Below are 23,795 nucleotides of genomic sequence, written 5' to 3'. Positions count from 1 at the left end.
ACTATCTGAAAACTAGAGTAATTTTCACCTTAAAGGAAACTAGAAACATTTTTCTATACATGCACTGCATTGATTATAACTACTTAGTAGCACCATAGTCACTTATCGTTATCTTCCCCAATACTTAATCTGAATAAGTGTATTTTAGGAGAAATATGATAGAAAAAATGGCACTACGCAAAAAGTTGCCCAATTAGCTCAAAAAACATAAGAAGCCAGATACTTCATGGTCAGTTTGGACTTAGCTGCATTTAAAGGGATGCAATGTGTGTGTGTGTGTGTGTGTGTGTGTTTAAGTCAGAATAAAATCAGTAGCACTCAAGAGAATTAATTGAAGTCCACTTGAAACTCTCATGGGAGAGGAAGGAAGCCGAGCTATCACGGATAAGACCTGTCTCTTTAAGCTAACAACTTACTTAAAGTGCATGTTCAACACCACACCAGAAATTACAAAGAAAGGGAGAAGCATTTAAAACATGATTCTTTCCCTGAACTGGCAATATTACTTTTACCTTCCAATTATAATTTAAATTGTCCTGTTTCACAACTTTCCCCTAAGTCAACCTGGGGATACACACAAAGATCCACCCAGCTTCTATAGCTAGCCAACATGGACTATGGAGACTGAATTTCCTCTCCCACCTAAAATAGAATAAATAAAATATGCAGCAAGGGTTTTCAGACATGAAACAGGAAATCAGAGTGTGGAGGGGGGTGATCCCTCAGAAAAAAACAAAACAGAGCCCTCTGACTTAATGTCCCTGAATTAAAAAATCAGAATGGGGAGTTCAGGGAGGCCAAAGCAGCTGAAGTTGTCTGGGCGTAACACAGTAGAGGAGAAAAATGCAAACAGAATTTTTTTCCTTATTTATTTATTTAGAAAAGCAGGAAGAGAGAAATGCGGAGCAAGCTCCTCTCTGCTAGTTCACTCCCAAATGCCCACATGTATAATTGAGTGGGGCCAGAGACAAGATGGGCAGCAGAAATCAAAGTGTTGACCTGAGGGTTCCCACTGGCAGGAAGCTGGGGTCAGGAACCAAAGCCAGTGAGCTCTTGCAGGCACCATGCCATAGGACACACAGTCTTAACTGCCAGACCAAACACCTGCCCGGCAGACAGAATGTTTGGCAGAGTATAAATTATGACACATTGTCAAGAAACTTGGGACCTAAAAAGAAATATCCAAAAATAGGCAGCTAGAAAAATCTTCAAGGTTCACGTAATCAGTATTGCTATTAACCAGAACGTAAAAACTTTATAACACTCAAAGCATTATGTGTTTATACTCTGAAGGAACTGCAAAGGTACTGCATCAGTAGTAAACTACAACTGCATAATCTAGTCCTAAATTTATTTCCTTATTTAAAAGGTAAAAATGACATAGGGAGAAAGGGAAAGGGAGAGAGGAGGAGAGGAGTAAGAGAAAAAGAGCAAAACAGCTCTTCCATCTGCTGGTTCACTCCTCAGACAGCCACAAGGCCAGGAAGCCAGAACTCCAACTGGGCTTCCCAAGTAGGTACCAAGGGCCAATGCACCTCAGTCATCATCTGCTGCCTCCCCAGGATGCCCCAGCAGGAAGCTGATCAGAAGTTAAGTAGCTGGGTCTCAAAACTCAATATGGGATACCAGCATTGCATTGCAAGAACCAACTCAATCTGTTTCAAAACAGCACGAAGAACATAGCCCCTCAACACACAACTGTTTTAAAATTTTACTTTGATTAGTCAATAAAATTCTGGATGTTGTTTTAAGAAGTTTCTGAAGAAGTTTTGTGCAGAGAAGTGATATCACTTCTCAAAGGGATCACTCTGGATGTTACATGAAGAATACTGTGCAGAGAGCCAAGTACAGAAGCAGAGAAACTAGTTAAAATACTGCAAAAATCTGGGAAAGATGATGGCATCTTGATAAAGTGACAGTAGTGAATAGTAGTCATATTCTAGAAATATTTTATAATTAAAGCCCTGGGATGTCCTGATAGATACACAGTGCTAGGATTTAAAACAAAACCAAACAAACAAAGTCATGGGAAACCCTAGAAACTTAGAAACTTAGAAGGGGGCTCTTACTGCCAAAACTTGGGAAAAACTGAGTGACATATGTTGGGGTTTGAAGGGGAAAGGCAAGTAACAGGAGATCTGGTTTACACACAATGAATCTGACAGTTATTAATCACTCCAAGAAAACAACACGTGGACTGCCGAATCAATTGAATCCCAGGCTCAAGAAGCAGGTCTGGGTGGGTTTCTGAGATCAGAAGGTTGGGAAGTTCTTCGTACCTCGAAAGCGGCATCCAGCGATTGGAAGGCAGTACCATGCCACAAAACGAATATATTGAATTACACTGAAAACACTATTGGGTTGCTTAGACTAGCACGAGAAAAAGGGGGGGGAAAAAGGAGAGTCAGGAGGCTCATGAATGTCCAATGAAGCCAAAAAAAAAAAAAAAAAGGACTGATCTGCAGGCGAAGCTCCACCACAAGCAGTGCCATGCTGACAAAGTACAGATGAAAAAGATTATGGAGACACAAGAAAAGAAAAACCCCAAATTAAGCTGTACAAGAACATTTTAAAAGATCCCCTCTATAAAAAAAAAAAAAATAGAAGTATGTCTGGGGCCAGAGTGATGGCTCAGCTAACCAATACTCCATCTGCAAGCACCAGGATCCCATATGGGCATAGGTTTGTGTTCCAGCTATTCTACTTCCATCCAGCTCCCTGCTTATGGCCAGAGAAAGCAATGGAGAATGGCCCAAAGCCTTGGGACCCAGCACCCAACTGAGAGACCTGAAAGAAGCTCCCTAGCTCCTGGCTTCAGGCCACTGCAGTCATTTGGGAAGTGAATCAATAGATAATTTCACTCTGCCTCTCCTTTCTGTAAATCTGTCTTTCCAATAAAAATAAAATAATATTTTTAAAGTAGATCTGTATTAGAAACACGTACTGTATTTACAAAATGTCGCCATATAAACCACTAAGAGGAAATAAAAAACAGTACCAAAAACTAATCCTTTGCATATCCCTATAGTACAAAGTTGGAGACAAGAGAATCTATCATTGGAGAAACAGAAATGATCCATCATGCGGGGAGAAAACCAAGAGAGTGCTATCTCAGAAACCAAGAACGTCTAAAGGCTAATGTGCCTGGGAAAGCAGAGGAGGACTTAAGTGTCCCGTTTTCTGCCAACTATTTAGGAAACCAAGATAGTTCCTGGCTTCTGGAACTCTATCTAGAGTGATCTGGCTTGGGTCAGATCAAGTGAACCATTGCATGAAAGATTCTCATTTAAATTCTCTCTTTCTCTCTCTTCTCTCCCTCTTTCTCCCTTCCCCTCCTTTCCTCTCTCCTTTCCTATCCGGCACTTGGCCTCTCAAATAAACAAATCTTTTAAAAGCAAGAGAGAAAAGTGATCAATTATGACCAATTATCCTGAAAGGTCAAGTAAGATGAAAACTACAAATTGACCACAGGAATTAGGGAAGTTAGTGCTTACTTTAGCAACAAAAGAATAAAAACAAACTATCTCAGAGTTTTTCTATAGAGGAGCATAAGCATAGGAGAGTCAAAAGAATAGTGTTGAATATCTTAGTTGGGAGAAATATCATGTTTATATGTTAATGAGAATAACACAGAAAGGGAAGGTATGATGACTGTTAAGAGAATGGAGAAAAGTGTCCAGAAACATGTCCAGAAAGTGTCCAGAAACATGACTTTAGGAAAGAGAGGGTGCAGAGGTGCCCCAACAGGACCACTGACAAGTTATAATTAATATGCAGAATGATCAAACAAGTGTGGGTACTGATATGCAGCTACGTTACTGTAGCTATACAACAGCGAACCAAGATTATGAAACCCACCTGTAAGTACATCCTTCAAAAGTAGTCTTTCATATTCCTGGGTCTGTGGCTGCACTAGGTATACTGTGCAAATAGACTTTGCTCCAGGGTTGAGAAAAATCTTCCCAATGAAACCAACAACTTCTCAGAACTATCAAAACCACTCAAGTAACACCCTCAGAACACTCTTTCCCACACTAGGGTCTCTAAGGTGTCATCAAATGACTGCCCTCCACCCTCGGGTGCTAATGTACTTTGACAGCAAGGAGCAGCCCCCACCTCCTCTCCTGTAGCCACAGGAGAAAAAAAAATGAAACATTTATCCCACTCACCTTCCTCCAAAACTAATTCTCTTCACCCTAATCAGAGACCCACCTGGGTGTGCATCCCTCTCAATTATGTAATCAATATTAAAAAGAAAATGTTTTAAAGAATAGTCTTTTTGGAGAGCAGTGCATAGTCATTACTATTTAAATATCGGTAAGTGCCAAACAGCCATTAGAAGGCTTCAAAGAATGGGGAACAGACATCCTGGAATTATCCTAATCAAGATCAACTGCTTCAGGATGCCACTGTATGGCACAAAACGTCCTATTCAGGCTTCATAAATAAGACGCCAATTAGCAATTCCAAAATAACTGCATTCTTATTAACCCAAAGTCCTATAAACAGGAGCTACTCACTGTTTTTCAAGTGATTTCACAAGAGGAGAAACCTACCAGTCTCTGAAGCTTGTAATGGGTACTTGCATAGTTGCAGGTACTCCCAAAAAGCATCAAATTCCAAAGAGCAGTCTCAGCTGGGGCCCTTGGAGTCCATTCTTCAGCTGAACAGGTTTTAGGAACGCGACGAATAGCATTTTCACCAATGAGGATGACTACATAATCCACTCTGAATTATGATCCTTATTTACATTGCATCCTAATGCAGTTATAAACTTACACACTGCTGTTATAACAACTTGGTCAACAAAAATTTTAAAATGAGTAGACTCTACGGAAAAAAAAATTATCAAGCACTTGATTCTAATGTGACCAAAGCAGCTTTCACTGTGGTGTTCCATTAGTCAACATCAGCAACAGGTGTGATATTTTACGTCAACCAAGGCACATTTCATAAGCAGCAAATTCTGAAGATAAAGCTTGAGTTCCAGCTAGTTTTCATTTTTACACCTTGTCCTTTTCCATTTCTTATTAGCAAACTAAGTATACATTGTGATGAAGTTTTTCAGCATACCTTCCCTGAGAAACTTTTTCCTAGCTAATCTGCTTGCCTCCGAAATTTAACAGACTTCAAGCTATATATACCATCTATACACACTCTTCAATAACCCTACACAACATTTTTAGTAAGCCTGTATTTTAAATGAGACCCGTCACATGAGGTCAGTGTTGAATTTTGTACTTGGGGCCTCATAACATTGCTCAAAAGTTCGATTCTGAAACATTACGAATTCGAGATTTTCAGATTAGGAATGCTCAACCTAATCTAGACATCTGTGATTCTTATCAAAGGGGGGGGGTCACACAGTCCTCTGCAAGTTTGAAGAAAGCTATGCATAGAATTTCAGGAAATTCGTGTATGCTACACACACACACGCCCCTGAAATATATACAATCTCAGATTAGTGCAAGAGTTCAAAATTGACCAAAGAACAGAAAGAAAACTTAACACACAATTTAAATGGACTATACGTAAAACTGCATTTATCATAGTGGCTATTCACTAAGAGAAAACATAGTAAATCTATAAACACAGGAGTGATTTAAAAGCTAAATGTAGCAGCAAGCACTTAGCCTAGCAGTTAAGAGGCCTGCATCTCATCACAATGCCTGGTGTTCAAATCAGCTCAACTCAGTTTCTTACAAACCTGGGAGACTGCAGAGAAGGCCCCAGCAACTGGGTTCCTGTCACCTGTATGTATGGGAGACCTGGATAACGTTCCTGGCTCCCAATTTTGATCTGGCTCAATCCCACTGAAGGCATTGGAGATTTAAAACAAAACCAAACCACTGCAATGTAATATAACATACAGAAAATGCACATACAGGACTGGCATTATAGGGCAGCAAGTTAACAACTACCTATAGTGCCAGGATCTCATAAGGGCCCATTAGAGTCTTAGCTGCTCCAGGTCTAATCCAGCTAATGCTACCAGCCTGGGAACAAAGTGAAAGATGGCCAAGTATTGGGCCCGTTCCCACATGGGAGACCTAGAAGCAGCTCTCAGTTTTAGCCTGGCCCTACGCTGGCCATTATGGCCACTTGGGGAGTGAGTCAATGCATAAAAGGTCTCTCTCTCTCTCTCTTTCAAATAAATAATTATTTTTTAAAAAGGGGGAAGAGGAAAAGAAATGTACATCACCTTGACTTAGGGAAAGTCTTAAAAAATGTATGAAACCCACTTGCTTAAATTAAACAAGACTTGACTATGTAAAGTTTAAAACTTTATGAGTTACAACACATCATAGAGAAATATATTAAAACTAAATGATTAGTAATTCTAACATTAAAATTAATCATTATAAACTGCTTCACAGAAACACAATGAAAATGACCTAGCAAGTAAAAGGGAATAAACAACTAGAATTCAGGAAATTTAAAATTAATAACACATTATTTCACAGCCTCTTCAGACTGGCAAAAATAAAAGCTGATAGATTCCATTCCTTTTATGTGTTGACAGTGTAGGCTATTGTAACATTTGGTAAAGAATTTTGGAAAGTAACATTTTAAAATCTGTCAAGTTATAGAATACATAAAATTGCTTGTCACAGCAATCCCACATATAGAATTCACCGTAGTGAAAAATAACATGAAGCACACAAGAAATAAATCAGATACATGAGGATATTTCTTTTACAGGAATAGCATTAAAAGGAGGGTGGAAGGAGACACACTGTCCACTACTGACATACTGGTTTATGATATATACATAGTTTGGAATGTTATATACATATCAGTGTAAGTTAAACTGATATGTACTAACCTGGAAAGTTGTCTGATATCAAAAAATATTTTAAAGGTATGTTGTGAAGTAAAATACAATCCATAGTCCTTTTTTTGTTTATAAAAAAAACCCTGATATTAGGTCTAGGAATTATTTGTTGATTTAATTTCCCATATGATCAATAAATATAGCTTAATTTAGAACTCTTCCAATGCTTACAGGCTTCACCAACAATATACTCTCAAATCAAAGTGTTCTAAAGGAAATTATCATGCAGTATAAACCTTTGGATACTATACAGAATAAAAACCATTTTTAAGAGAAAACCCCCTTAATAGTACTTTGGGATGTCATAGCACAAATGTTTTCCAATGTTGTGATTTTTCCTTATGGAAAAAACCAACAGATTTTTTTTCTTGTAGTAGAAATGAGCTATCTATTTTAGTTTTATTCGGTAATATAATTATGTTCATTATAATATAAACAGGGGGCACACATTACACTAAACCAATTCCTTTGTGTCCAAAATTGAATTTCCTCAGAATGATATTCATTCTCAGCAACAAATGCAATCAAACACTGGTATTACAATTGATAAACACTATTCAAACAGCTACATCTTGTTGTAATGTCAATAAAAAGTTCCAAGAGCCCAAGTGTAATAAAGGAGCACTTGCTTTGGAAACAGACAAAGCCGGATTCTACTCCTGGCTCTACCAACAGTGCTGTGGTCTCAGGCAAGTTCTACAACCCTGAGCCTGTTCCTATGTCAGCAAAAGCAGCTTCGCATGGTTTTCTCAAAAGATACATGGGAGCATCATAGATGAAAACTGCCCAGTACATGGTCTGGTTGACAAAAGCAGCCTCCTGCTTTTCTTTCCAAGGAGTCATCTACTGGCAACATGTCTCTTTGCATTCACTGGCATTTACAAGACTTATGGAAGAAAATCAGAAGACTACTAACAGAAGCAAACTTTTACAATTTTATTTGTCATTTGATTTACTTATTTTGCATTTCCAGATGAAAATGCTCCAAGAGTTTCATACGGGAAGCTCATTTTCCTAGATTTTTGAGATTTATTTTAAAACATATTTATTATTTCTAATGAATATTTATTCTAATGCACACCATTTCTAATGAAAATTCCTTGTTTGCAAAAAAAATTATGAGAAAGCATGTATGCCTACCTGTGGCAACCTACTTCTCCAAATTACTAAGTGTCAGTATCCCACATAGTTCTAATCTCAGCAGCCCCGCCTCCCATCCAGCTCCCTGCTTGTGGCCTGGAAAAGCAGTCAAGAGTGGCCCAAGACCTTGGGACCCTGCACCTGTGTGGGAGACCTGGAGGAAGCTCCAGGCTTCTGGCTTCAGATCAGCTCAGCTCTGCAAGTTGTGGCCACTTGTTGAGTGACTTATGGGACAGAAGATTTTCTTCTCTGTCTCTTCTCCTGTCTATATATCTGACTTTCCAATAAAAATAATAAATCTTAAAAAAAAATTCAACATAAATAATGATGTTATATCTATGGAAACCATTTTCAAGTATTACAGAAAGGCTAGGATGAGAAAAATTAAAAAAATTCAGTAATGATAGCCATCTTAACGTATCTGAGAAATTAACTCCAGAGAATAGGAGTTACCACAATTGGCATAAATTTTAATTTTATAAAACTTTCAACCTTCTCTAAGAGGGATTTTCTTTCTATAAAGTAGGATCATTAATAAGGCCAGAACATGATTTTAAATTCTGATAAACGAATTCAATTGAAAGGGAAAATATACTGGCCAGCCTTTGCTTTAACATTTCAAGTTAATATTTTTTTTTTTCATTTTACAAGACACAATACTAAAATCAGAGCTGGATATCTCTTCAAATTTTGCCCCAGTTTGGTAAGGACTGGGATTATCTTCCGATCTTCTTTCAAATTTAGATGTACTGCAATTCTTCTTATTAGATACTTTTTGACACATTGCTCTTCAAAATTTCAAGGCAATTGCAAAGTCCACCCAAACTTGAAATAATTAGCTACTACACACAAAATTGCAATTATTCTCTGGTATACATTTCCTGAATATTAATCAACACAGCAACATTTAGTTACTTCCCAAAGTTACTCTTTAGTCTAAATAACAGCTCTGAAGGAAGTCTGTTGGCTTCTCACGCTGTAGGATGCCCAACCAGCTCCTATCACGCTCCTATCATATTCAAACTACATCCTCTTGAGCTGATTTAAGTGTCATGCACATTTTAAAATCAGAATTGAGCACTGTCATTCTTCAAACATTCCCTCTCCACACCCCTTTCCAAACGCCAGCTACACACTAATCCAAAGGCATCTATTATGTTTTTTCTCAGGTCGATCTTTCACAACTTCACACTACAACTTTTTTTTTTTTTACTTCAGACTGCTACACCCACTAAAGCACTGTTAACTCTTCACGGTACTTAAAAGCAAATGTTTACCATATAATCTTACTTCCCAATAGTAAATCTCACTATATAGGTCCCCTTGGGCATTCCCTCTTTGGAATGCACTCCATTCACACTGCCGCGAAGCCACGTACCGGTACACCCCAGCTCTGTAGCGCAGGTCAATCAGTTCAGCGACACCAAGAATCATCGCAGCACACCCCAGATCGTCGTTGCCGAACCCCCTGAAAGCTTTTCACTCGCGAACCTGCCCTACCTGGTCAGCCCATCTCAACCGCCGCGTGGAGAGGGAGGGTCCCTGGCTCCCCGAGACCACAGCGCGACTCCCCACCGCACATTTCTTCGACTTGCCCACCATTCCCGGCGCCTCCTTCCACGGCTGCGACCCCCCGTTCCCCGCCATCCCCCGGGAAGCTGCGTCCGGATGTCCAGACGCGAACCTGCAACACCACTCTCCGACATTGCCGAGGCTTCCTGTCGGACCTGGGAGAGAACGCGCGAGACTGAGCGTTTCCCACCTCCGGCTGGAGCGCCGCTCGCTCCCCTGCGAGTTCGGACTTCTCTCGCCCTCCCTCAGGAATGCCCACTTCGCGGGCAGCCCTGCCACCTCTGCCCCGTGACCTCGCGAGCCCAGCACGCCGCCTGGGGGCTCTGGGAAAGCTCTTCCCCGGCTACACCAACGTCCACCAGCTCCGGCGGCGCTGCCCACCCCGGCCCGGCCCCGTCCACAGCACTGAGCGCCAAGCGGGTTCGGGCTCCTCACCTAGCTTCGACAGGGACTCCTCCAGCTTCTGGATCTGGTTCTCCAAGAAGAGCATCGCCACCGCGAAGGCCACCACCGCCAGCAGCTGCAACTTGGGCGGCATCATAATCCTGAGGAGCCCCATGAAACCCGCCGCTCGGGATCAAGACATACCGCGGGGGGCGGGGAGCGGGGCCCCAGAGGCGAGGGCGACGCCGGGAGGAGCCCCCCGAGCCGGGAGCGCGGCGAGGAGAGCGCGACAAGCCCGAGAAGCACCGCAGCGACCCCCCTGCGCGCCTCTCCGGTCCCCCGCCCCCAGGCGCTAGCACCGACGCCGCCGGCGCCCGCTTCTCCTCGGCCGGCTCGACGGCCGCCCCCTTCCAGAAGACCGGGCTGCAGACCCTGTGCGCAGCGCCTGCCGGGCTCTCGCCGCCCGCTCGCAGCCTCGCTCCCCGACCTCGGCGCCCGGCTGCCCGCCCGCCTCCCTCTTCCTGCCCGCCCTCCCTCCTGCGCTCGCGGCCGCGCGCTCCTCCACCGGCGATGCGGCTGCGGCTGCGCCGCCCTCGGCCCCGCCCCCGTCGGGCCCCCCCAGCCCCCTCCGCCACCACGCGCGCGCATCCACGTACGCTGCTCGGCAACCGAGGCCCCGCCCCGCCTCCCATCCGGTCGTGCTGATTGGTCCTAAGGACCCCCGCTCTTCGCCCAGGATTCCGTTTACGGTTGGTTTCCTCCGCCACAGGGCTCCATCAAGACCGCATCCGATTGGCTAAGTTTGGAGAAGGAGGTTGGGCTAAAACAGGAGGAGGCGGAGCCTCCTGGCTGCTGGACTAAACGTCGTGAATGGAAGGAAGGATCTCGGGGAACAACACAAGTGGGGAGTTTAGGAAAGTGCCTGATTTGGGTAGTCGAAAGCACCGTGCGACTGTCTCTATATTTGATCACGTCTAAGTGTCCATAGGCCCTAAGTTAGCAGCCGTTTTTCCAGCACGAGGGTTTTGGTGGCCACGGCTTCTGGCGGGCTGACTCGGATCAGGCTCTCGTGTGGACGCCCTCGGCGAGGGGTCCTCCGGGCAGCCGGGACCGCCGAGAGCTGAGGGTGATGGCGGCTGGGGCTGGCGGAGGGTTTGGCCCGGCGTTCGCCTTGCGGATGCTGTTGGCCACCGCGCTGCAGGCGGTGAGTGTACATCCCCTGGGTGGCTCCCCCGGGACGGGGAAGGGGGAACGCTCTGTCCCGTGTGGGATTCCCACTGGGGAAGGATGGGCGAGCGGGATTCCGTTAGGGACTGCCCTGTGAGTACGACGTGGCGTAGTCCGTTGGCGGATGCTGGTTCCCGCTTTGGTTTGCTCAGCCGCCGCCTTCTGCTTTCACACTGTCCTGGAGACTCCTTACAGCACTCCTCCATCACACGGGGAAGCAGAAGCCGCCAGGGACTCCCTTTACCAGAGGACGCTCCCACAGGGGAAAGCCCTGGAGCGTTTGGTCCAGTTACAGAATGGATGAGTTCATCTTGGAAAGGGAAAGGCCTGATTGTTACTTTATTTTCTGTTCATTCACGAAGTCAGTCTTATTAACTCCTCACTGTTTACCTAAACAAACAGTGTTCCTGTGAATTTTAGTGCGGGGAACTTTTACGTTTGTTACCTCAGCTATACTTTCTCGGGTGTTATGAAATCTGGGTGAATTGCTCTATCCAGGATTGGGGAGGAGTTAGGGACTGTATAACACCTCCGCTTTTCTTTCATTGAGGAGTACGCAACTCGCCTGTCTGTGCTTTTACTCCCCGGCTGGTGTATTCTTCATTTGCCTAACATTCCAATTACAGTACTAAATGCTTTTGGGCTTTTGATGCTGTAGAAATTACTGGAACATCCCTCCCTAAACTTTGTACTCTTCTCATATTTTTTTCAAACTCCCTTCGTGTTCTCCCCTCCTGATGATTGAGCTTTCTGCTGAGGCGCCTGGGAAGGCTGCAGAACTTGTCCCACGGACTCTGGTCCCTGCCGCCTGCTTGGGAGACCCAGATAGAGCCCCTGACTTCCATCAGGTCCAAACCTATCTGCCAGCCATTGAAGAGACAAATGGAGGGATCCGTCTTTCCAAGGTCACTCCAAAAAGGAAATGGGAAAGTGAAATTGAAAGGTGTTTATTTTGATACAGAGAATTAAACGCATGCGTAGCTTTTTTGTAGTAAGCATTTTCCATTACCCTTCTGAAGCGGCCTCATACAGCTTCTGTCCCGTGTTCATCAAAGCTAGTCACAAGACCCAGCCATGTTTTAGGGTAGAGAAAGTTACTTTGCTAAGAATTGTGTCTACAAAAAGAGGAGGAATTTATGGTTATTAACCAATGAATATCCACAGAAATTTGTGTCGTCTTCGACTTCTTTTCCTTACAAGTTCATGTCCAGGCACTTATCGCATTTGATCAGTTTTATCTGCTTAATATTGTTCAGGTCCTCCACTGACTTAATCCCTCCTGCAGGCCACCATGTCTGTCCTTACAAGTAGCAGCCTGCTGCTTCCCCTACGGTCAGAAGCTAAACGGTTGGCTTTACCAGCTTCTCAGTCACACAAGCCGGAAATCTACTATTCTAGGTTCTCTTTCCTCCCACTCTGAATCCAATTAGTAAGTCCTTAAAAAAAAAAAAAAGAACAAACTCCTATTTCCATTGATAATACTTCTATTCCAGCCCTATCCTTGCTTACCTGGAAATACCACAAGAGTTTCCCTGATTTCCAGACGATACAGCACATTTGAAGTGTTTTATTTTTTTCAATCTGTCTAAAAGCCAGAGAGACAAATACAAAGATCCTCCATCCTCGAGTTCGCTCCCCAAATGCCCACCCAGGGCAGGGCAGGGCAAGGCAGGATGAGCTAGACAAAACTCCAAGAACCAGAAACTGCATCTGTCTCTCGCACCTGAGTGGACAAGGACTCAAGTAGTTGAACCTCTCCAGAAGCTGAAATGGAGTTAGGATATGAGTCCACACACTCCAGGGCACTGCGCCAGACACCCCACCCCTTCCACACAATCTGTCATGAATAAAACTCAGTTACAGCTCCCGGTTTCCAAAGTAACATCTATCCTTTTAACATTTCTTTTAATGAATCACATGTTTGTCTCCCCAGGCATACTTCCCACTAGTTATCTGTACTGATTAAGAAAAAGGGAGAAGTAGAGCCATTTGTTTTCATTTATTTCAAGTACTATCCTCTGCTTCTCCATGTGTTTGAACTTGGAGCTATCATCACCTAGAAGCTGCTACCCAGCTCACTGCAAAACCTTATTCTCTCACACTTCAGTTCTCAACTGAGGAAATGTTTCCCCCAGAATGTCTCCCTGGAGCTGAAATCTGTTCCCAGTCTTGCTGTGTGCTGCAGTGTTCATCGAAGGTTCTCCCAGGTACTTCTCAGGGTTTTCGTCCATGATTTCTTGATACTTGACATTTCCCCACTCACCTGACTAGATCCCCACAAGGAAGGACCACTTAGTTGTTCCTGTTCAGTGTTTTTTATCTCTAGTGTTATGCATGTAGAGCAGTACACGTAGAAGTAATGTTTAATGAATGAGAGAAGCCATGAGCCAGATAATTGAAAACAAGGTATCAAAACTTACCAGTGTTCTACTCCAGTTAGCTTTATAGAACTCTGTTACCCATGATCCCACCTGCAGGCGTGTATAAGAATTGTGGGGTGAGGAGAGGTTACAAGACAGCTGGCTCAGACTCTGTCTTCAATCTAATTCAACCATTTCCCAGTAACTAAAGTTTCAGCCAGGAAATACCTACTAGATGGAAAACTTCTACGGACAGTAATCAACCTGTCTGTTCTTTTTCATAAGTCTGGCCCCCAAAAGTGAGGCATCCTAATTTACTCACAGAAAGCCATCAAATAAAACCCTGGACTGCCCATCACAGTCACACTATTCTAAAAAATTCTCAGACAGCCATCCTCTCCACAATTTCACTCTGCCTGTCAGACTCATACTTAGGAAACTGAACTTCAAGGAAGTCTGTCTTTGAGTTTTAACTCTTATAACTGGCTAGTTTACTGAGGCAACTTAATTTACTTTTTAAACAAAAAAAAAGATTCACTTATTTTTATTGGAAAGTCAGATATACAGAGAGAAGGAGAGTCACAGAGAAAGATCTTCCGTCCAATAATTCACTCCCCCAGCACCCACATGGGATCCCAGAGCATTCAAGTTGAGGACTATAACCACTACGCTATCGTGCCGGGCCCAAATTAATTTACCTATTTTAAACTCAGTTTCCCCTTTATATGATTTAAAGTGCTTAATTATTTTTTTTTGTTTTTAAAGATTTATTTATTTTATTATAGTCAGATATACAGAGAGGAGAGACAGAGAGGAAGATCTTCCATCCGATGATTCACTCCCCAAGTGAGCCGCAACTGGCCGGTGCGCGCCAATCCAAAGCTGAGAACCAGGAACCTCTTCCAGGTCTCCCACGCGAGTGGGAGTGCAGGGTTCCAGTGCTCTGGGCCGTCCTCGACTGCTTTCCCAGGCCACAAGCAGGGAGCTGGATGGGAAGTGGAGCTGGCGGGATTAGAACCGGGGCCCATATGGGAACCCCGGGGCGTTCAAGGCGAGGACTTTAGCCTCTAGGCCACGCTGCCAGGCCCTAAAGTGCTTAATTATAAAAAGCCTATTTCACATTCATTTCCAGATTTGGAAAGTCGGGTGAAATTTCTCCTCGTATGTTCTAATTTTTTTTTTTAAAGGTTTATTTATTTGTTTCGGAATGGCAGAGTTACAGAAAGAAGGAGATACAGAAGAAAGATCTGTCCACTCGTTCACTCCCCAAGTGGCCACAATGGTCAGGCCTGAACTGATCCAAAGCCGGGAGCTTCTACTGGGTCTCCTAAATGGATGCCTGCTTTCCCATATCACAAGCAGGGAGCTGAATGGGAAGTGGAGCAGCCGGGACATTAACTGGCACCCGTATGGGTGCCGGCATGTGCAAGGCGAGGATTTAGCCACTGAGCCGTGGCATTGGGCTCTGTGTTCTAGTTTGTATCATAGACCCACCTGCAGTCTCATCCAAATCATTCTCTGTGTCTATGTGCCTTCTTCACTCCTCCTGCCCTCTTGCCAGTTAGAAGGCAGCCAAGGGAAATACACAGACCATTTTTCTTATATCGTCATGAAGCAACGAGAAGTCTTCAAAATGTTCAGACATGACTCATAAAAGAGAAAAGATGTCCTGAACAATTCACTGCTGTAAAACTATGTTAGCTTCTCTCAGGTTTTTTTTCTATCTTGTTCTTCTGTAATAACCAGGGACTAAGAAAGCAGCAAAAATGGAGTATCTTGAATTCTTGAAAAACAAATTATTAATAAAATTGCATTGCACAGCCAAAAGACACAAAAACACCAAATTGAGTAAGTAATTGGCAATAATTTGGTGAAAATTAACCAAATCTTTGGAAACTGACATGAATAAAGAGGGTGAAGGAACAATTGTAATTTCTTGATGCCTTGAGGGTGAGATACTGCTGTGGATAGAGGACAGCTCTATCACCAGATGTTGCCTGTACTTTGTTAACTTACCTCTCTGCATCCCTGACAGTTTAAGTTTTTATCTCTATTCCTCTGAATAACTATAATTTCAAGTTAATGGCAATACACAGTTATCAACATTTCAGTGAGGTGACAACTGGGAGGATATAAAGTGACTTGATCCGAAAATACATTCTGAATATTCCTAAGCATTAGAAAAATGATATTTTTAGTATGGCCTAAGGGAGCTGTTTCCTGAAGTGCCTGAGAACTAAATGGTATTCAGTCCTTCATTCAGGTCATGCATAATATTTCCATTCAGAAAGGTATATACTTAAAGTGGTATGGTTAATTATGTATCTTTGATGGCTTAGCCCACCCTCCACGCCCCATTACTCGTTTTGTGATGGATTCCATGGGTTATAAAATTATATAACCATGTTTTCATAATTTTTTGTCTTTTTTTAATATAAAGAGAACAAGTATGTTTTCCATATGTACAATTTTAAGAACATAAATATACTTCCTACCCTCTCTCCACCTCATTTTCTTATTTTTACAATGGTTTAATTTGAATTTTCTCTAATTGCAAACTTAGCCCTTTACAAAATACAGAATTCAACAAGTACTAAAATGGAAAAACCACTGTTATCAAGAATACAGACTATAAGCAATGATCAAATGTCAAAGTGTCCGTTTCACTCCTTTACATGAGATTTTTTTGTGCTTTGTATATTTGTTTTTGTTGCCCTTAATGATATATAGGATAATGTATGTTACAGATGCTCTGAAATAATAATAGTGATACTGGTTAAGGGTTGTCTTACTGCATGTCATGTTGTAACAGAACACACCTGATTCTCAATAACTAAAGAAAAAGTGTTTATTTTGCCTTATATTCTGGACATTAGGGATTCTTAATTGCTTCAATTTGTGGTGGAAAGCAGAAGGCTAAATGGGCACTTGGGAAATGGAAAAAAGGAGTGAACTCCCATGATTGTTAAGGAATTCCCCATTACCAGAAGGAAGGCATACATCATGCACTGAGGGCTCTGCCCATGACCTGAGCTCTCTTGGTTAGAGCCCACCTCCCACCGCTCCCTGTGGCATAGAGGAATCAAGTCTCAACCTAAGTTTGGTGAGGACAAGTCCTATTCAAACCATAGCGGGGGATTTGGAAGGCAGGCCACAATTAGGACCTTCATGCTGCTATTGGTTGCTGCATAATCTGAAACAAATTACCTGGACCTTCCTAAACTCTTTTTCTGCCCTGTAAAATAGGGATAGTAATACCTATTGCAGAGGGTGATTGAGATTAAATGGAATACTAATGGGAAATGCTTAGCAAATTGGTGCTTTGGAAAAGTGTACTGTAATGATCATCTTTCTGATAACTCATTTTCATGAAGTATGTTCTGCAAACCTGTCTTTGTCTCTCTCATATTTGAAATCTGTTCAAAATAATGTGGTAAACCTGTTTCCTGAGTAAAGAACTATGGGACAACTAATGCATATGTGTGATAAAATATATAGTTGTAACTATTCTACAACACAGGTAGTCCAGTTTCCCTGCCAACATCCCTCATCTACAAGGAACTCATTATTGCTAGAAAAATAATACAAAGAGAAAGGGAAAAAGGAGCAAGTCAAATGGTTACCCCAATCATGACCTTATCGTTAGAATTTTTTTTTTTCTTACAAATATTGTAAAATTTGTGTTTGGCCTTAATGTACAAATTTAAGTGTTTGTCACTTTTTGAGAGATCAGAAAATAACAGATTTAACTTATAATTTTGAACTCTTCTATACTGTTTAGCTTTTGGTAGTTAACGTGCTTTTAAAAATATTCTGATATTTTCAAATCTATTCAAATGTAAGAATAGCTAGAAAAAATTGACTTCTTAAACTTAAAATATATGTATTTCCCCACTTGGCCATGTGTGGTACAATACTTTCAGCATTTACATAGGTTTTATCCTTCTTTTTTTTTTTAGTGTATTTTCACAGTGAAAGGTGAGAATAGGACTGACATTTCTTAAATCTCTACTGTATACCAGGCAGGGTTTTAGATGCTTTCTATACAGTTTCCCCTTTGATTCTCAGAACTGTGAAATATGTGATGACTTTGCCCGGTTCAGAATTTCCAAAGTAAGGTTGCCCTGTGCCAACATTCAAATCAAGATTTCTTGAAACTTTGAAATACATGTCTTGCAAATTCATACCACCTGTCAGTAAGTGCTAGAATAAAACCAGATAGTACACTTGCATGATTATTGACTATGATAACACTTTCTTAGACTTGTTAGCAGTTCGCAGCTTTCAACGTGAATTTACTTTTATTGCATGTATCAGTTGCTATGGTTGCAAAATCTATTACCCTAGAATTTATGGTGCGGAGCAGTTGTTCATTGGGCTTTCCGATTCTGTGGTTCAGCAATTATAACATGGAATAGCAGGGATGGCTTGTCTGTTCCATGGATTCCTCTGCCCTAGCAGGCAGACTGGGGCTTGAAATCTGAAGGGTTTTTATTAGCATGTCTAGTAGTTGATGCTTGGTTGTCAGGAGAGAGTGTCAGCTGGGCATTACATCTTGTCTTCAGTTGCTATACATGGGCCTTACGTCTTGTTTCCAGTTTAGACTTAATACTCTGGCTAAATTCCAGAGTTGATGGTCCCAAAGAAAGTGCACATGCCAGCCCTGGCCAGGTGAAAGCTATTTCCATTTCATGATATATTCCAAGGTTTTGGTTTGGTTTGGTTTTTTGACTCGTAATTTGAATAGTCACAGCCTCTGGTGTTCAAGGTGAAGGAACGTCGGCCCCACTTTTCAGTGGAAGACTACCATCACACTTTAAGAACACGTAGGATGCACAAAGTCATAGTGTTGTGGGAAACTCCGACGGAGAGGCAGGACACACAAGGTTCTCAGCCTGGACAATAGCATGATTCTTTTCACTGATGGACCTAGAGGAGCGTTGTTCCAAATCCTGGGTCCTGAGTAAGGCATGAGTTAAGACTAAATAGTTTGTCCAAGAGTCACACATATTTTAAGTGGTCGACCTTTTATTTAAAATCAGAAATTTGATCTGTACTTCTTTCTTTCCTTACTCCATCATATTTTCTACCCTTCCCTAGCTAGATGTGACTGCAGATAATTCAGCTCCTGTGAGTACAGGGACTCAAACAAGTGCTATTCTTAAAATGTAATGGAAATTAATTTTTCTTAAGGAAATTCCTTTTAATAATGAGTATTTAGTAAAGGATGTAACATACATACTTATTTTTTTGTTAATCCACAAAGATGTCAAGCTTTTAAGAAAAAAGCCGGTAGGGAAAATTGAGAAAAACAAGGTTTATGAATCATTACAACTTGTCTCCAAGTGAAGTGTTTTAGTTACTCACATCCAGGATAAACCCTGTTTTCTCTTTTTATGGATGCTTTGTAATAAATGTAAATATGGAGTTTTTTGTTTTTTTTTTTTTAATTTTCAGATCTCTACTTTGGGGGCAGAATTTTCATCGGAGGCATGCAGAGAATTAGGCTTCTCTAGCAACTTGCTCTGCAGCTCCTGTGATCTTCTTGGGCAGTTCAACCTGCTGCAGCTGGATCCTGACTGCAGAGGATGCTGCCAGGAAGAAGCACAATTTGAAACTAAAAAGGTACTGTTTTCTGCATGTCTTGCATGAGATGATTTAGCTGAGGTAATGTAAAATATAAATTGCTTAACCAATGTAGTTACTGTATGAAGAAGTCTCTCACTTTTATATTTTTAGTGAAGCCCACCCTTTTCCCCGTCTCCCATCAGACTAATCAGAACAACTCAGAAGGTTGAGTTGCATTGTGCACTGAGATCCCATTCCACCATGGTTTTCAAGCAAAGAGGAGCTTCACAATGCTGTTAGCACGCTTGGAGTCTGTAGCTCCAAGCCGCTGGTCTTCATCAACTGACCATATGAAACCAAGAATAAGGAATTAGGAGATTTTGTTTGTTTCTGAGAGTAAGCCAGTGTTATGAAAATTTGAGATGAAATTGAAGTACATAACACCTGGTACGTAATTATAGACAATTACTTTTGATCTAAATCTAGTTTCTAAAGATTATGAACCAGTACTATTAATTTACACATAATAAATCCAGGTACCTACTTAACCTGTAACACCTGGAAACAGCCTGACATAAGTAGTTCTGACTCTCCAATAAAATCATCTTTGTTTTGAACCCACTGATTAAATGAGCAGCGAATTTTCTGTTTTTAAATCTTTTCATCAAAATGTTAAAATAAAGGGTTAACGAATAACCAAATGTAATGACTCACAAGGAATAAAATCAATATTGTAAGGTGAATTCCTAATAATTTTCCATCAAAATTCTCAACAACAGCAAAAATGCTTGTTCGATGAGAGTAACAAGCAGGAGCATTGCCATGGTAGAGAATCCTTGGTGAAGCTTTCTTGGATATTTTTGTTCTGAATCTTTTGCTAGCATTTTCAAAATACTCTCATAATAGAGTGTTATTATTCTTTCTCCAAAAAGTCAACAAGAAAAATGCCTAAACACCCCATAAAGTCTGTTGTCCTGACTTTTTGCGCTTGAACACTCAACATTTGTTTTGATGGTCCATTTCTACCTCTTAGTAGCCGTTGCTTTGGCTATGGCTTGTCTTCAGGATCATACACATAGAGCCAGGTTTCGTGTCATTATAGTTCTCTCTTGATCTCACGTGCTTAAACTTTCTATGCTGTGTTCTTTAGCTGATTTGGCATAATAATTTTGGCACCAACAGAGCAGAAAAATATGTTCCACTTTTTTTAGTCAGAATTTGTAAATTGGGCCATTTGTGATTTGTGATTAGTTGAGTGTTTCAGCTGTTAATCATTAGTTCTCTTCAATCAAGGCATGAACAAGATTAATTTTGTTTCCTTACAAATTGATACAGATGGTCTGCCGCTGTGGGCATGATCTTCAACACTGGCTTCTCCCTTCTTAAAATGAGCTATTTGTAAGCTGCTGATTGCCTTAGGACGTTATCTCCAAAAATTTCCTTTAAAGCATCAGTGATTTTCACCATTCTTTTATCCAGGCTTCACTATAAATTTGACGTTTTTGCTTCAGTTTTAGTATCAGTGTTATTCTAATAAGGGACTGTTTTCAGACTCATGTCTTACCCTTCTTAATTCCCCAAACTAAATCCTCTTCAAACAAGTTAGCAAAAATGTATTTTGTTGTAAATAACTGAAATCCACGCATGCTTTTTTATAGTATGCATGTTCCCTGAACTTTTGCAGCAAAAACACTCTTTTCTGAGTCACTCAAATTTGAGGCTTAATTTGAAATCATAGCTATACTTAGTCTTTATCTAATAAAAGTAAAAAATTGCTATAGACAAATGTCTTATATAAAATATGAACAATTAAAGATGACTGTGTAAATCATTAAGAAGTTCTTTGGAAGGTAAAATTGTAATTTAAAAATATTTTACTCATTTTCATGTACTAAAGAAATGTTACTAAAACATTTTGGTACTTGCTAATTAATACTTGCAAGCCTTATAGGGCAATTCAAGATAAAGCTGATCATTTAATAATTGTTATTCATTTAAAAGGCTTTTTTTGTTTAAGATTTATTTATGTATTTTAAAGAATAACAGGGAGTGCCCAGCATGGTGGCCTATCAGGTAAAGTACTTGCCTTGCACGCACCAGGCTCCCATATGGGTGCCGGTTCTAATCCCGGCAGCCCCGCTTCCCATCCAGCTCCCTGCCTGTGGCCTGGGAAAGCAGTTGAGGACGGCCCAGGACCTTGGGACCCTGCACCTGCATAGGAGACCCCGAGGAGGATCTGGGATACTGGTTTCAGATCGGCGCAGCTCTGGCCGTTGTGGCCACTTGGGGAGTGAATCACCAGATAGAGGATCTTCCTCTCTGTCTCTCCTCTTCTCTACATATCTGCCCTTCTACTGAAAATAAATAAATTTTAAATTAAGAAAAAAAAAAGTAACAGAGAAAGGGTTCCCTCCCCAAATGGCTGCAATGGTCAGGCTGCACAGACTAAAGCCAGAAGCTAGGAACTCCATTCTGGTCTCTCACATGGGTTGCAGGACATTTTGAGTCATCTTCCTTTGCCTTCCAGATACAATAGCACAAAGAAAGCAAAACAGAACATGAACCAGCACTCTGATACTTGATGCCAGCATTGAAAATAGCAGCTTAACTCACTGTGCCACAATCCTATATCATGGCCACAATCTTAATAAATATCTTTTTCAAAGGGCACATGACCATCAGATTCAAATAATTTTGAATTTACAGATTCTAAGATTATACATAATATTTCAATGACTTGGGTTTTTTCTCTCATCGTTTTATGTTCATGCCAATTCTGTGAACTTAAACTTGCTATGGCAGTTACGTAATTTTTTCTGATTTCTACATACGAAAACTTCCATGTAGAACATAATAAAAATAAACCAACTATTTTTATGTGCATTTATTTTTGATGATGTTTACATAGTTGAGAGGGATGTATGCCCGTGTGGACCACTAATAAGGGTAGGAAGGGTCAAGTTATGGGAGAAAGTATATGAGACAGCATTTTCCATTTTTCTTTTTCTTCCTGCATTGGGGAAGAGAAAGGGAGACAGCTGCTACCAGCAGCCTAACCACATAAGTACCTGGAGATGGGAGACAGCCACTTGATATTGTCTGTCCTAGGATCTCGGATATGGAGCATGTTCCAAGAGTACTGTTTAAGAGATTTTGATAGTTCTGAGATGCTGTTGATTTTGTTGCTGCAAGGTTAAGAAAACCCTTCCAAGGTCCATTGGCTGACGTAGTCCCCCTTAAGAGTCTCCACTTACCAAGATCCTTGCTGTTGAAGCTTAGCTGGGAGAATTGTCGAATTTGTTCTGCCCTCCATCCTCTGCCATGTTACTGGAAGCCCTCTGCATTCTGTGCAGCTCTTATACACTCCCATGGGTGCTACATCCTAGCTCAACCTGACTGACCCCACTATCCCACTCACACTTACGCTGGTGGGTGTTGCTGCCTGTCCTCCAGGCCAGCCCCATCATGCTCACCAATGGAGCTGTAGCCCAACAGAGGCGTCCCTGCAATTTCCCTACAGGACCCGCTCCTAGCCCAAGAGATTGCTCCTTCCATGTGGTACTGTAGTTTAGCCTGACAGGACTTGTTCCCAATCTCGGTACTTGCTTTCTGGTGGCTATGTCAAAGCCCAACAAGCCTACACTTAACCTGGCTCAGGTATGCACCAGCAGATGCAGTGCCTAGTCCGGCCTGGCTCTCCCCCAACCCAGTTCACATGCAGGCCAACAGGTGTTACACTCTTGCCCAGTATGGTTTTCCCCAAGTCCCAGCTCTCAAGCTCACCAGTAGAAGTAGTGGTCCATCAGGGCAGTTCCCACAGCCCCCTCCCTCCGTTTTTACATATGCTGGTTGGTGCTGTGGCCCAATCTGGCATGGCCACCTCACTTCAGGATTCACTGGTGGGTGCTGCAGTCTGTCTGCACCTGGCCTGCCCCCACTTCCAGCTTATGTTGGTGGGTGCTGCAGCCTAGCCCAGCTCAGCCAGCACCCAGTCCCAGCCCTAATGTGAACTTGCTGGTGCTGCACCCCATCCTGGTTCTTGGATATGTCAGTGGGTGCTGCGAACTGGCCCAGTCATTCTTGCCCCTAGACCTGACCCTCACATATACCAGTGGGTACTGTAAACTGGGCTGGTCTGAGCTGCTCACAGCCTCAGTTCTGCACTCACCAGCAGGGACTGCATCCTGACAGAGGAGTTTCCCAAGTTCCTCTAACAGGTCACTTCCCAGTCACAAATCTCTCAGACACCAGTGGGTGTTTTGCCCAGCCTTATTTGGCCTCCCTCCTCTCATGGCATTTACTGGCAGATACAGCAGCCTTGACCATCTGGCTAACACCCATTCTGGCACTTAATTTGGATGTTACAGTCCAGCCCCGCCTGGCCCACCCCCAGACCTAGCTCTCCTGTGATTCACTGAGTGCCAAGACCTAGCCCAGTCTGTCCTACCCCCGTGGATGCTGGAGCCTAGTCTAGTTTGGCATACCTGACCCAGTCCACACCCATGCCAACAGATGCTACAGCCATGTCCAGCCCAGTGTAGCTCCCCCAGTGGTAACCACATCCCAGCAGGTGCGTCATCTTACCTCCTCAGCCAGGCCTCTCCCAGCCACAAATCTTGCACGTGCTAGTGGTTTCTCTGACTCAGCCCAGAATACCTGATACGCCATCTTGGCCTTTGCCATCAGATGCTGCCCAGCCCACCACCAGT

At 42.3% G+C, this 23,795-nt stretch overlaps 2 protein-coding genes across 3 annotated transcripts in view; one reads left to right on the top strand and one right to left on the bottom strand.

The window, feature by feature from the left end:
- HS2ST1 (heparan sulfate 2-O-sulfotransferase 1) overlaps positions 1-10,511 on the bottom strand; it is a 162,213-nt gene extending 151,702 nt beyond the window's left edge. Inside the window, exon 1 of one of the 2 annotated variants that reach the window (XM_036494446.2) lies at positions 9,983-10,511. In XM_036494446.2, coding sequence (XP_036350339.2) covers positions 9,983-10,106 — 124 coding nt within the window. In that variant the 5' untranslated portion in view covers positions 10,107-10,511. The remainder of the gene's footprint in view (positions 1-9,982) is intronic. The other variant, XM_004582077.4, reaches the window with a different exon arrangement.
- A 127-nt stretch (positions 10,512-10,638) lies between these two features.
- SELENOF (selenoprotein F) overlaps positions 10,639-23,795 on the top strand; it is a 38,647-nt gene continuing 25,490 nt past the window's right edge. The window contains exons 1-2 of the mRNA XM_004582078.3: positions 10,639-11,135; positions 18,976-19,143. Of these exons, the coding sequence (XP_004582135.2) occupies positions 11,061-11,135; positions 18,976-19,143 (243 nt within the window). The 5' untranslated portion in view covers positions 10,639-11,060. The remainder of the gene's footprint in view (positions 11,136-18,975; positions 19,144-23,795) is intronic.

This window comes from Ochotona princeps, chromosome 2, assembly GCF_030435755.1.
Source record: "Ochotona princeps isolate mOchPri1 chromosome 2, mOchPri1.hap1, whole genome shotgun sequence".
NCBI classification, from domain to species: Eukaryota; Metazoa; Chordata; class Mammalia; order Lagomorpha; family Ochotonidae; genus Ochotona; species Ochotona princeps.
Note: the sequence above shows the minus strand (reverse complement) of the source record. Positions and strands in the feature narration are given on the sequence as shown.